The sequence below is a fragment of the Salvia miltiorrhiza genome, chromosome 1 (assembly GCF_028751815.1).
Source record: "Salvia miltiorrhiza cultivar Shanhuang (shh) chromosome 1, IMPLAD_Smil_shh, whole genome shotgun sequence".
Lineage (NCBI taxonomy): Eukaryota > Viridiplantae > Streptophyta > Magnoliopsida > Lamiales > Lamiaceae > Salvia > Salvia miltiorrhiza.
The window spans coordinates 74,833,429-74,849,253 of NC_080387.1; the positions used below are offsets into that span (position 1 = coordinate 74,833,429).

A 15,825-nucleotide genomic window follows, 5' to 3' on the forward strand; every position below is an offset into this window, starting at 1 on the left:
TTAAACCCTAAAAAAACGTGAAGAAGGCAAAATATAATAATACTACATCCCGTAGTGGAATTCTTTTTTGGAATTGGATATAATTATAAGATGAAGAAGAGATGCAACAGAGCTACACCAACACGCAACAGAACTTAGTGTGTTTTGCTCGATTTCAACTTTAAGAGTTTTTTTTTTTTTGCTCGAATTCAACTTTAGAGTTTATAAAATGTTGTTGTATGTTCAGTTTTGTTAAAAAATGACGTCGTTTTAGGAACACTTGATTTACCACGCTAATAATTTTATTCCTGCAAAAATGCTACTATTTGATTTAGTTTCATTATGCAATTGGCTTGACTTGAATTAGTCTTAGTCGCTTTTGCCTCCAAAAATCACTCTTTATAGTTCCACAATTATTTTCTTCGTCATTAATTGCCCCAATCACACTCCAATTAATTATTCAGTGGAAAAATATTACTCCCTCCGTCCCATTAATCAAGTCTCCTTGCTTTTGGGCACGGGTATTAAGGAGAGTTAAATTAGATGTAAAAGTAGTAGGGACCACATAATTAGTGCTTTATTTAATGTTATTTTATTAACTAATTAAAGTGACTAATAAAATGCCTTTTAAATTAAGTCAACAATTTAAATTACTTTTAAAATGCTTTATTTAATGTGATTGAATTGTTTATTAGATTAACTTTGAAACGCTACAGTAAATTAGTGTAAAACACGGCTGTATAGAGGGAAAAAAAAAGGCGGCATAATTTGTGGGCCAAACTTAATCATTTCATTCCATAAAATTTGAAAACTCCACAATATGCGTCCATCTACAGCTATATAAACAGAGCATTTGTTTGCTCACCATTTTTACATGATCAAGTGAGCAGAACAAAATCCAAAAAAAAGAAGATGAGAAGAAAAGATTTTTCAATGCTTCAATTCCTTCTTCTTGAAAGCAAAAATGGAAAGCCACCAAGAGGGAAGATGAAAGATATGGAGGAGAAGTTCCATGTCTGCCGGCGAACTGTTTCGCGCATTTGGGCTGAGGCAAAACAACAACAAAATCAAGGGCATGCCATAAACTCATCAAGTAAGAAGATAGCAAGACCAAGAAGAAAAAGAGTTGAAATAGACCTAGAGCTAATTGCAAGTTTAGATTTAACAAAGAGGAGAAGTTTAGACAAGATTTGCTTCCAACAAGTTTGGAAGTCCCCCATGAACTTGTCACACAAAGCATGAAGTATTTGAAAGAGAAAGGTGCAGAGGAAGGACTAGAAGAGCTAATGGATAGATTAGGCATTAATGAAGCAAATATGGATGGCATTTAAGAACTTTTCAATGCCATGATGTTGCTTGATTAAAGCTATCATCTAGAAGGGTTTTTGTGCAGTTTTTGTAAATGCCTACATGAAGGTATAGTGCAGTTTAGAATCTGTAGTAGGAAAATGTTTTTTGTGCAATTTTTGTAAAGGCCTACATGAAGATATAGTGCAGTTTAGAATCTGTAGTAGGGCACATAGATAGGTGCAGTTTTTGTAAATGCCTACATGGAGATATAGTGCATTAATGAATGTGGCAGCCAACTACACACCCCAAGATTAAGGTGGCAGCCAACTACACAAAGCACAGACAATGCCAGCACAACAAGATAGCAAGAACAACCACCAAAAATGAAGATGGCAGCCAACTACACACCCAACAATTAAGATGGCAGCCAACTACACATCACAACGTAAGCACACGAACACACAAAGCACAGACAGCACATTTAACCATCATAGTGGCATAATCAGAGCATGTTTATATCATTTCAGAACCAATTGACAACCAACAAACACTAGTGCTCTTGCATGCAGCCACCAAAAATTGGGAATCACGACAAATGATCAGGACGCGTTTCTAAGATTTCTAGTGTTGAAGTTCACTTTGAAAGGCTTGGATCAGACATTGCTGAGATTGTTGGATACCTTTACAACGATTGACTTATCCTCCAATAGATTCTCTGGGAGTATTCCAGAATCCATAGGAAATCTTAATTCTCTGAGATACTTGAATTTGTCTCACAATAATCTCATGGGACAGATAACTGCATCTCTTGGAAATATAAGTCTGCTTGAATCGTTGGACTTGTCATCAAATAGATTGGGTGGAGAAATCCCGAGTGAGCTGGCCAGATTGACATTTCTTTCGAAATTTAACGTTTCGATGAATAATCTCGTGGGGCGAATACCGCAGTCTACTCAACTTTCCACGTTTCAGAATGATTCGTATATGGGGAACTCGGGATTGTGTGGAGCTCCGTTGACGAAACAGTGTGAAAGAATTGATGGGAACACAATGGTGCCGAATGATGATGATGAGGATGATGAAGAGTCCAGTTTTGTTGATGGATTTGGTTGGAGAAGTGTGGTGATGGGGTATGGATGTGGATTCTTGATTGGAATTGGCATTGGTTATTTGATTATTCGATATGCAAGGCCAAAATGGTTGGTGGAATTCTTTTTTGGGGTTGGATATAATTATAAGAAGAGGAAAAATAAAGCAACAACACGACCAAGGAGACGGTGATTCAAAACAAACATTGTGGTTTTGTTTGAGCTTGATTTGGAACTCTCGCATTATCTATATAAATACTTCTCTCCTAGATTGAATGGATTAAGTATATTATCTATTAAAAGTGATTTGTTGGAACATCTCTTGTTTATAAAAATTTAATAAGTACTTTTGCAACCGAAAAAGTAAAAAATATTAAATGAATTATTTTTCCTTTGCGTCAGGCCCCCAATTCTCTTGATCCGGGGCCCTGATGGAGAAGAAGAAGAGAAAAAGAAAAAGGTGAGAGTGTTTGGGCCGCCGGTTGGGCCTGGGGTTTGGGTAGGTTTTTCTATTTTTATGTATTTGATTTTGATTTTGTTTTTTGATTTTTTTCTTTTTAATTTTAAAATTCTTATTTTTTAATTATTTTAGGTTTTTACCTAATTTTAATTATTGTAATATTTTTAATTTTAAAATCTTATATTTTATTTTAATTATTGTAATGTTGAATTTTATTTTTACTAAAATATTTAATTTTAAAATAGAAGTGTAGAAATGAGATTAAATGGAAGTGGGGATTTAAGAACCCCTATAGAATCTTTGCATTGGATATGGGAGGTGCTAAGGTGGGGACCACCTTATAGAGCCCCCTTTAAGCATCTCCCATTGAAGATGCTCTAATTAACTGAGTTACTGAGTTACGCTTGATAGTAACATCTACTTAATTACAGTAGAATTTTTGTATAATAATAATAATAATAATAATAATAATAATAATAATAATAATAATAATAATAATAATCTATACTTATTATAAAAAGTCGTGTTTTGCAAAATTTGATTTGCCTATTATATCTCTCATAAATACTTAATTTACGGTCAATTGTATTTAATATATTATACATATTATTAAATATAAAAATATATTATGTTTTATATTATACTAATAAATAGTAGTATCCATTAGAACTTTTCATCCACATAAGTTACTATTTTTTTATTCTGTAAATCTAATAAGTTAGAATTACAATACAAATGATTTATTTATTAATTTTATTAGAATTTTAATTTTGCAAGAATCCTTGGAATTAAAAGTAATTATGTAAAAATAAAACCTACAAAATGAACATGACTTTCATATCAATCTTTGTTTTTCTTTTTGGTCGTTTTTTTAATGACAATAAAATTAGGTGATGCTTAATTAATTAAAATTATTTTTTATATTAAATTTAGATGATTTTTTTTTTTCAATTTCATGAATTTTATAGTATTATAATTTTCAAAAAATATCCAATACTTGGTTCAAAAAATATATTAAAATGATAAATATTACTATAAGATAAACTGAAATATAAATTTAAACTCATAAAAAATTACTAAAATAATTCCTTTTTACGTGCATTCATCTCTATTAGTTTCCTTAAAATTAATTTTAAAATAATTAAGGACTTAATAGATAAACTAAATTTTGTAAAATAAAACTCTTTTTATAATAGGTCTAGATAGAGATTTAGCCAAACTTTTATGTGTTGATAGTAAGGTTTTTTAAGAGGGACCCGCTTGCATTGACTTGACTTGCAAAGTCTTGGTTCTATTTGATGACAGATCACAGAGCCAGTGGCGTCAATTGTCAATTTGTCATTAATCAGTTATCTTGACTTCTCTTCCAAATTAATTTCTCAATTTCACACCTAATTGCGTTCCCCATTTAAGGAGGGTTCTCATTTAAGGGTTCGTTTATTTTGGTTGTAAAATTTTTGTTGGAAAATAATGGATAAAGAAAGATAGAGAAAATATTATGTTTTTCTTTATTTTTTATCATATATTTACTAAAGATGAAAAGATAAGAAAATAATGGAAAATATTTTCGCACTCCTACAAAAAGATAATATTATCTAATACTGGAGAGAAAATGAGCAGCCTTAGAAAAAAAAATCACCATGCCGGGTGAAAATTTTTCATCATAATAAACATTTGAAAATAGAGGAAAACGAGTGAAAATATACTTTTTATCTTATTTTCCATCAAAGTAAAAATATATTGACCAAAAATTGGAGCACTGAAGCAAGTGTTTGCAGTTGGATCGGAGCTAGTTACTTGTGATTCACGTTACAATAGGGTTACTCAGTTGAATAAATCGTACATGGGTTTTGTCGGGACCTCCCACCAGAAATCGAGAATCTTTGACTCTAGCTTTTAAACCCTAAAAAAACGTGAAGAAGGCAAAACATAATAATACTGCATCCCATTAACTTAATTAGGAAAGTTTTATAGAGTTAAAAATTAACTCCAACCACTACAAAAAAACGCCGAATTACCGGCGGCATTTAGCGGTGGCGGCCCCGCCGCCGGCAAACCAGGCGACCCGTTTTTTTTTAAATACCGGCCGATTACCGACGGCAAGACCGCCACTAATTAGCGGCGGCGGTGATTGTCGCCGGTAATTCATGGACGGGCCGTTTCTTACCGGCGACATTTTACTGTCGGTAATTATGTTTTAAAACTACCTTCCCCTCTCCAGATTAGGTCGCCACACCCCCACCCCCCCCCCCCCCCCCCCCCCTGCGTCTGCCACCCCTCCCCCCGCCGCTGCCGTCTAGCTGCTCTCTTCACGACGCCCCGCCGGCAACCACCACTGTATGCTTTCGTTTCTCTATTTTATTTATTTATTTATTATTTATTTTTCATCTTAATATTTATTTAAATATTAATGTTAATTTTATAGATTAATTTGTTAGATTGATTAATTATAAAACATGATTAATTAGATTAAATTTGTTAGTTTATAAATCATGAAGCATGATTAATTTTAATTAATTAGATTAATTTGCTAGTTTATATATAAATTAAGAATGATTAAGTATGAATTTGTTAGATTAATTTATTTATGTTAGATAATTTTGTTAAATTAAGTATGATTAATTAAGTGAATTTTAAATATGCTAGTATGTACATTATATATGTGTGTTTAGGATGGAATGATATTTTATTATATATTGTGGGATATATTTAATCAATTTCTTAAGGATCTTCTTCATTTGGGATAGAAATTGATTATTTATTAAGGATCTTCTCCCAACAAATGAATGTTTTAAATTTTATTACTTTATTTTTTATTGCTTTATATGTATTGTATTAATTATTGCGTCGATATTGGGGGGCTGCAGAACGAGCAGAACGTGAAGCCCTCCAGCAGCAAATAGTTATGATGGAGCAGTATATGAGGCACATGGGTCAGCTACCTCCATCCCCTACTCATCATGACAATGATTAGACCTCTGATCCCTTGTCCATCGTCTTGACTTTTATATGTTTATATTTTGTTGAACTATTTATTTCATGCATGTTTTTAAACAACATTACAATTGACACTATCTTTTTACATTTATGTTTTATTGAACTATTTATTTCATGTTTTGAAACAACATTGCATTTAATTAACGTATGCAAATAAATTCAAAATACATTACAATTATCAAATTAAAATACTTATGGTGTATAAAAAAAATATTATTATTAATAAATTAATAAATAAATATTTTTCCGACATAAAAATAAGGACGGTAACGAGCCCGATCCGTAATTAACATCTCTTGGATATCATATCGATATATATATTCTAAGGTTATAAATATATGATATTGTATATTGAAGTAGACTTTAAATGAATTAATAGGCACTAGATATATCAATAATACGAGTGTTCTGTACTGGTGACCACTCGAAAGGACCTTCAAAGTTAAGCGTGCTTGACTTAGAGCACAAGAAAGATGGGTGACCGACTGGGAAGTTGGTCTAACATATGTATTACTGTATAAATACGAAAATACTTGTGGTGTATAAATACGGAAATAAATAAAATTAATTACCGACGGCAAATTGTCGCCGCTTATAAGCGGCGGTGTTTGCCGTCGGAAACATTCCCGAAACTCCGGCAAGCAGCGGCCCGCCGTCCGGTGATGATTAGCGGCAGCGTCCGCCGTCGGTAGTTCTCCGGCGATCACCGCCGACCTCCGCCGATCAGCGGCAACGCCGCCGTTAGTTACCGGCCGCGTTTGTTGGCCGCCGGTAAACGACTTACCGACGACGTCATTCCCGGCGGCATCTCGCCGCCGGTAATGTTTTTTCCGGCGGCCGTCTTTTAATTACCGATGGCATTCGCTGCCGGTAATTGCCTTTTTTTTTGTAGTGAACAAAGTGGATTCATAGTTGGAATTGTAATTGGTTACATTATTATTAGAAATGGAAGGCCAAGATGCTTAGTGGAATTCTTTTTTGGAGTTGGATATAATTATAAGATGAAGAAGAGACGCAACAGAGCTACACCAACACGCAGCAGAACTCAGTGTGTTTTGCTCGATTTCAACTTTAAGAGTTTTTTTTTTTTGCATGAATTCAACTTTAGAGTTTATAAAATGTTGCTATATATTCGAATCTGTTAAGTTTTAATTTTATCCCGTTTAGGTAATTTTTTAGATTAATTAAAACGGTTTCGTAATTTTATTTGCGCAAAAACTTGCGTGCGACCCACCGCATACTATGCGGTGGGATCGGTTCACCACGAAATATATCAATCTCTTCACAATTAAAAACATAAATTGTGCCTTGGTGCAATGGCTCCGCACACATCTCGCCCTACTCCATCCCCAAGATCATGGGTTCAGTGAATACCCATTTGTAACATCTTTTTTCCTCTTTGCGTTTTTTTTCTTTCTCTTTTTGTCTTTTTTTTTTACTTTATTTTTGTTTTCTTTTTCTGTTTCTTTTATACATGTGTTTTCTCTCTCTTTTTTTTTTAAAATGTTTTTGGGTTAATTTATTTTATGTTTTATTTCTTTTTTACATTTTATTAATATAACTTATACTCTTGATAATTATATGTATATCTAACACAATTATTAACACAAATTATTCCTATAAATTTATACTTTCTTGATTAATAATGTTTACATTAATTAAACATAATTTATACTTTTTATAATTAAATATATATCCATGACATTTATTCACAGAAATTATTAACATAAACTTATACTTTATTTAATAATTATATTTATTTTTATTTAATGAAACTATTACTTTTATATTTTACATGGTACAAACAAAGCAGATTAAACATATGGAATAATTGTTGTTTTAGTAATTTATTTATTCACAGAAATTATTCACAGACACTTATACTTTGTTTATTATGAACATCTACATTTATTTAACCAAACTTATACTATTCAATATCTATGTACATGACATTTATTCACATAAATTACAGAAACTTATACTTTCGTCATTAATCAGTTAGGTATCCAACATTAATGCTTTCCCATTTGCCACAACCACCTTATCATATCCACAAACACACACACACACACACACACATATATATATATATATATAGAGAGAGAGAGAGAGAGAAAGGTTAAACAGAGAATGCTAAATATTTAGAGAAAGAAGAATTAATCCTAATCATTGAAATTTGAGAATCCAACGGTTCAGATTGATGGTCAAGTTAAACGGATATTTCATTTTGAACAAGTCTATATATTTTACGAACAGATCAACATAACTAACGAACATGCATATTTAGTAAAAAAAGGGAAAAACTCGCCACCAGCAGGATTCGAACCCGGGGCAAATTGTTGTTCATGCGGTATATTGATTTGTTCGTAAAAATTATAGATCTGTTCGTTTTTGTTTCACGAATTCTACATTCTCTAAATATTTAGCATTCTCTCTTTAACTTGACCCTATATATGTATATGTATATATTATTTTAGCTTTGAATAAAAGGATACACTGCATTTGCAATGTGGACAGAGTCTCACCATTATTCCTACTTTCGTCATTAATGCTTCCCATTTGCCCATCATATCCACACACACACTATACATACATGGATTTTGTAGTTCAATATTCTAAAAAATTACGCCCAAAAAATGGAAAAATCTCCCCATTTTCTCATCCTTGCACTACTCTTACCAATCCATTATTTGATGGATTATAGCTCAGCCAAAAACGATATCAACACCGATCGTTCTTCACTTCTCGCCTTAAAATCCAAAATCACATTAGATCCTCAAAATATATTGACCCAAAATTGGAGCACTGAAGCCAGTGTTTGCAGTTGGATCGGAGTTACTTGTGATTCACGTTACAATAGGGTTACTCAGTTGAATATATCGTACATGGGTCTTGTCGGAACCCTCCCACCAGAAATCGGGAATCTTTCTTCTCTTGTTTCTTTAGAAGCGAACGAGAACTCCTTTCATGGCCCCATTCCCCCATCTATCTTCAACATGTCATTTCTAGAAGTTTTGGAAGTAAGGAATAATAGTTTGTCTAGTAGTTTACCTCTTGATATGTGCAAACACAATCTGCATAGACTCAAGAGGCTTCGTATATCTTACAACGAGTTGTATGGGGAAATACCATCGAGTTTGGGGCAGTGTTCACAGCTTGAGTATCTTTCTTTGTACAACAACAATTTCAGTGGATTTGTGCCGAGAGAAATTGGGAACTTGACGAAGCTTCAAGAGTTGTTCCTTGGTGTAAATAATTTGACTGGTAAGTGGATTCCTACATTTATGAGGTCAAATCATGCATTTAATGCCATATTATTTAATTCTTTAATTTATTATGTGCTTTGCATTTGAGGGTCAAATTTAAAATTTATCTCAGGTTAATTGTATGTATAAACTCAATTTGGACCACTAATCATATAATTGTGTCTTTCACAAATTTATAAATGACTTTTTCCATATAACATTCGCTAGGACTACTAAGAAATCTGAAATTAAAGTTAGAAATCTGAAATTCTTTGAATCAAATATACTACTCCCTTCGTCCCATAAAAACATGCATAGTTTTCTTTTTTCGTCCGTCCCATAAAAACATGCATACTCCATTTATAGTAATAATTCTCTCTCTATACATTACAATCAATGTGGTTACGTGGGACCTTTTCTCCACTCACACTATATTTTACAAAATTTCCTAAAACCCTTGTCGTTCCATACTATGCATGTTTTTATGGGACGGAGGGAGTATATTTGTAAAGAATGCAATACATCCATTTTAAATGTTAAGTAAGATGGTAGCTGAGATTTAAGTGGTTGAGGATGAAGGAAACTGTTTATGGCTCACACCTTTTTAACATTTATTTAACTTTTCCTCCAGGTACTATTCCGAAAGAGATTGGCCATCTTAATAATTTAGAGAGATTGTGGATGGATTCTAACAAATTAAGTGGATCAATCCCAGGAGAAGTGGGGAACATGACAACTCTTATAACCTTGTGGCTCTACAATAATAACTTAAGTGGTATGATTTATTATTTAGCTGGCCACAAGTTTAGTAACTCTCTAATCCATATACACATTTATTCCTTTTTTGTCCTACTTTTGCTCTAGCAACGTTGTGTGTGTTTTATTCTGGTAAAAGATAGTATATTGTTTGATAGTCTAATTAAACAGATGCAAAGTAAAAGAAGTTTAATGGGGTAGAGCTTTTATTCAGGTAAAAGATAATATATACTTCCTCCATCAACAAAAAATAGTCATAGAAGAGGACGACGCGAGTTTTAATAAAAATAGTTGAGTGTATTTATTGTAAGTGGAGAAGAGGTCTCACGCAAAAAGTAGTGTTAATAATATAATTAATTGTATTGTGAGTGGAGATTGGTATCCACCATGTGATAGAAAGTTTCAAAAATTAAAAAGTGACTAATTTTTGTGGACGTCCCAAAATGACAAAAATTGACTTTTTTTTGGAAGAGAGAGAAAGTATATTGTTTTACAATCGGCGGGATTTAAAGGGACGTGTCCCACGTGTTTGGGACCAAGAAGTCCAGTAAAAATATATACCCCTCATTCCATGAAAGAACTTCCTGTATTTTTTATTTTTGGGACGTTCACAAAAAACTTCCTACTTATTTTTGGACTATACTCCACCACTTATAATACTTCATTACCTTTACTTTTCACCATTTTTCTTCACTCTCAATATACTCAATAATTTTTTCTTCACTCTCAATATATTCAACAACCTTTTTTCTCCACTCTATAGAATCTAACTACTTAACTAAATAAATAAAAATAACAATAACTCACTAACATAAATTAAATGGGCACATATCACGTAAACTTTAAATACTATATATATGTTACCATACCTTGAGATGTATGTGTTTACAGGTACATTGCCATCAAATAATTCTTGATTTATATTATCATGTTTACAGGTACATTGCCATCAACAATTTTTAATATAACTTCTTTGCAAAATATTATCTTGACAAACAATAAATTTACTGGAGTTTTGCCAAGGGAAATTGGGAACTTGAAAGAACTTCTTGCAATAGGCCTGGGCCAAAATTCATTTAGTGGTAAGGCTTCTGATACTCAAATCTTTATTTAATTCCCTTTATTAGTTTCCTTTACAAGAAAAAGATCAATGAAATTAAACTCTTATGACTTTATGTATGACAGGTCACATTCCAAAAGAGATTGGGCAGCTTCATAATATGATAAACTTGATGCTCCAAGAAAATGAATTTAGTGGATCATTACCAAGGGAGATTGGGAACATGACAGCTCTTAATCTCTTAATGCTTAATAACAATAAGTTAAGTGGTACGATATTATGCCTCTTTCTACTCCTTTATAAGGAATGCTTATTCTAGTGTTTTATATTTTAACATTATATATATATATATATATATATATATATATATATATATAGCACATCTTAAAATAAGAATTAAGAGCAATTTTTAATGTATGAATTTTATATAGAACACGTATGAATTCGCTGTATAAAGGTATGAATTGTGAAAAATAATTTTTTGCTACCTTTGGGATTCGAACTCAGGACCATAAATCCATCCCACAGGATTATGAATCAACCGTAGATCTTGATGATCTAAGGGCTGAAAATGATTCTTATTTTATATCTTAAGAAATTCTCTTATTTTAGCTCATCCCTATATATATATATATATATATATATATATATATATATAGAGGGTAGGGCTAAAATAAGTACACTTCTTAAGATATAAAATAAGAATCATTTTCCGCCCTTAGATTATCAAGATCTACGGTTGATTCGTAACCCTGTTGGATGGATTTATGGTTCTGGGTTCGAATCCCAGAGGTAGCAAAAATTTATTTTTCACAATTCATACCTTTATACAGCGAATTCATACGTGTTCTACATAAAATTCATACATTAAAATTTGCTCTTATTTCTTATTTTAAGATGTGCTCTCACGGTAGCCCACCCCTATATATATATATATATATATATATATATATATATATATAGGGGAGGGCTACGGTATAAACACTTCTTAACATATAAATTATAAACAAGTTAAAATGCATGAATTCTATGTAGAACACGTATGAATTCGCTGTGTAACTGTATGAATTGCGAAAATTAATTTTTTTGCTACCTATGGGGTTCGAACTCGGGATCATAAATTCATCCAACAAGGTGATGAATCAACCGTAAATTTTGATGATCTAAGGGATGGTTCTAAGGTGATGAATTCTATATATATATATATATATATATATATATAGAGGTGAGCTAAAATAAAAACACTTCTTAACATATAAAATAAGAACCATTTTCAGCCTTTATATATTAGGGGTGCTCTCCAATGAGACCCCCTATTTTTAGTGAGACCTTAGACACGATCTCGTGCGTTTATTTTATCAATCCTATGGCTGTTATTTTACCTGGAGGGCGAAATTTGCTCTTAGAGTTTGAATCCTAGAGGGAGCGAAATATTTAAATTCTGTATATCTTATGCTTATTAAAAGAAACCAACCGCATACTATGCGGTTGACTGCATGCAAGACCAACTCTTATATAATTAACCTTTTGTTAATTAAAAAATCTATAATGACTTAATTATGTAAACCGTTGGATATGCATAATTGGATGGACAAGATTAATTCTCTATTATCAAAATACTCACCATTCTCTATAGATCCATTTTCTCTCTCTCTCTTTAGGGTCAAGTTCAACAGAGAATTATCTTTTTCGAGAGAATGAACAAATATATACATTTTACGAACAGATCAACATAATTAATGAGCAGACATATTTAGTAAAAATAGAGAAAAACTCGTCACCATCAGGATTCGAATCCAGGGTAAAATGTTGTTCATGCGCTACATTGATTTGTTCATTATAGATATGTTCGTTTTTGTTTGACGAATTCTCTATTCTCTAATATTTAATATTTTCTGTTGAACCTTTCTCTCTCTATATATATATATCAAACCACAACTAAAGAATTGAGAATATTGGATACGTGATAGATGATGCTTTTTTCTATGAGCATATTTTTTTAGCATACTAAAAAGCATCATCTATGAGTGTCTTTTTATATACACGATGCTTTGAAAAAACAGTATGAGGTGTCAAACTTGAAATACATGATGTTTTTATAAGAAGCATCGTATATAAAGTGTCATGTATCTATAGTATATATCATATATTGATGAGAAGCATCATGTATGCGCGTGTTTAGTAGTGTACTTCAAAATGCCGGATCAATAATTATCTGCTAATTGTCTGATCTAGCATTTTGAAGTACATTTTTAAACTTAAGTTTATTACTTATCTTGAATTGTGGAGGAATTAATTAATCCACAAAAATATGTATTTTGACAAATTATATTCATTTTTTTTAGTATTTTTACATATTTGCAAGCTAAGTACATTCAATATAATGTTCTCATAATTTTGAAGAATTATGTGAATATGTATGCCACCTTACTATTAGTAGCTAGCATGCCAATATACTTGATAATTAAATTATATTTTGGTTGATTTTTAAAATTTTGCAGGTAATATTCCAAAAGAAATTGGTCTTCTCAATAAGCTGAATGAATTGAATATCGCTGACAATGCGATCAGTGGACCATTGCCACCAGAAATTGGGAACATGACAGCCATCCGTATGTTGTGGATTTTCAACAATAATAATTTAAGTGGTATGATTCCAATTTTTTTTTTTTCGAATAAATTCTTTTAAGTTTTTATGTATCACATTAAAAAGAAAAAATCTTGAATTTTCTCATCTTTGCCTAAAATTAATTTTCAGGTCCAATACCTTCCACCATCGGTAATCTATCAGAGCTGGTTTTTATGATATTCCCCAACAACAAATTAAATGGAGAAATTCCATCATCTATTTGCAAGTTGAGATCCCTTCAATTTCTGCATTTATCAAACAACAATTTGGAAGGAGCAATTCCCGAGTGTTTGGGGAACTTCAGCAAATCATTGGCGGTTCTTCATTTGAGTGACAATTTTATCACAGGCCTCATTCCATCAACATTTACAAAGGGATGTAATCTTCAGTCACTTAATCTGAATGGCAATAAATTGGAAGGTGCACTGCCTCACTCCCTAATCAACTGCCAAGGTATTCGAAGCATCGACATTAGTGACAATGAAATACGAGACTCGTTTCCCTTCTGGATGGAAACACTCCCTACACTCCGTGTCCTCGTCTTGAGGTCTAACAAGTTTGATGGTAAGATGTCGGTGGCTTCAAAGGCCGAGCATCCGTTTCCCAAGTTGCAAGTCTTGGATATATCGGGAAATGCATTTTCTGGCTCGTTACCTGATAGATATTTCAAGAATTTCCAGGGCATGATAAATGCCAAGGAAAACACGACAAATGATCAGGACGCGTTTCTAAGATTTCTAACGTTGCAGTTCACTTTGAAAGGCTTGGATCAGACATTGCTGAGATTGTTGGATACCTTTACAACGATTGACTTATCCTCCAATAGATTCTCTGGGAGTATTCCAGATTCCATAGGAAATCTTAATTCTCTGAGATACTTGAATTTGTCTCACAATAATCTCATGGGAAAGATACCTGCATCTCTTGGAGATATAAGTGTGCTTGAATCGTTGGACTTGTCATCAAATAGATTGGGTGGAGAAATCCCGAGTGAGCTGGCCACATTGACATTTCTTTCGAAATTTAACGTTTCAATGAATAATCTCGTGGGGCGAATACCGCAGTCTACTCAACTTTCCACGTTTCAGAATGATTCGTATATGGGGAACTCGGGATTGTGTGGAGCTCCGTTGACGAAACAGTGTGAAAGAATTGATGGGAATTACACAACGGTACCGAATGATGATGATGATGAAGATGATGAAGAGTCGAGTTTTGTTAATGGATTTAGGTGGGAAGCAGTTGTGTTGGGGTATGGATGTGGATTCTTGATTGGAATTGGTATTGGTTGTTTGATTATTCGATATGAAAGGCCAAAATGGTTTGTGAAATTCTTTTTTTGAGCTTGATTTGGAACTGTCGTGTGTTGAGGAACACTTAATGTATGATGTTTAATTTGCAAGCGGTGCGAACTCATGTATGTAAATAGTGAGGTCTAGGTTCAAACCCCATTGCTCTCCTTTCCCAAGTAAAAAAAAATAATTTGTAATGTAATATATTTGTATGTTGGGGCTCATTGCACATGCTAGTTTTATTTGTTACTATTGGGTGAGTAAGAAATATGTAATGAAATTTCAAATACTACAAGAATTTCGCTTATAGACAACAAGTACTAGATAACTTCTCATGATAAAGTCGTAGTCTATCACTGTATCTTATTTCAATATAGACGACGAATCTAATTCATGAAAATACAACAAGTAATAGACATAGACACATTAATCAAAAAAAAAAAAAGACACATTATTATTATCGAAGCTGCATACACTATGAGAGCGTTTACTTTGCATAATTGATTAATAAATAAGAATGTGGTAATAATAGTATGTATGTTTTTGATTTAGTTATCCTATGTTGTAAGGTTCCTTATTTGCATTTTGTTTTGTTAATCTTTGGTATATCCTTTCATATTTGTGTGTCTAGTACTCTACTTTAGAAGTAGTAGATTTTATATATATAATACCATACGTTCACATTTTTGCTTTAATTTCCTATGTTGTAAGCCATTTTGTTTTGTTTATCTTTAGTAAATCTTTTTTGTAGGAAGCAATCAAGTCTTCAACTTCGATCGTAAGCAAATCAGAAGACAAAAGCGAAAAAACACTTCTTTTTTCCGGTTCCGAAACAACTTGGGTGAAAGAGGGTTCTATCGGGAAACCATGGATTTTTGGGATAGACAAAGACAATTTCGTCTACGCCATGAAGAAGGAGAGGATAACGACCCATCCCTATAGCTATAGTTAGTACTCTTTTTTTCGACGCTGGGTTTGAAAGTACAGGAAGCATGATATTTATTTCGGAAAAGAAAATATGGTAGAACA

General features: G+C 32.5%; 1 protein-coding gene across 3 annotated transcripts in view; it reads left to right on the forward strand.

Moving 5' to 3' along the window:
• Positions 1 to 15,110, forward strand: part of LOC131006179 (receptor-like protein 52) — a 74,522-nt gene extending 59,412 nt beyond the window's left edge. For 2 of the 3 annotated variants that reach the window (XM_057933357.1, XM_057933359.1), the window contains 2 exons: positions 13,377 to 13,523; positions 13,634 to 15,110. In XM_057933357.1, coding sequence (XP_057789340.1) covers positions 13,377 to 13,523; positions 13,634 to 14,847 — 1,361 coding nt within the window. In that variant the 3' untranslated portion in view covers positions 14,848 to 15,110. Of the gene's footprint in view, positions 1 to 8,385; positions 9,079 to 9,690; positions 9,835 to 10,753; positions 10,898 to 11,000; positions 11,145 to 13,376; positions 13,524 to 13,633 lie in introns of those variants that run through there. The other variant, XM_057933360.1, reaches the window with a different exon arrangement.
• The last annotated feature ends 715 nt before the right edge of the window (positions 15,111 to 15,825 follow it).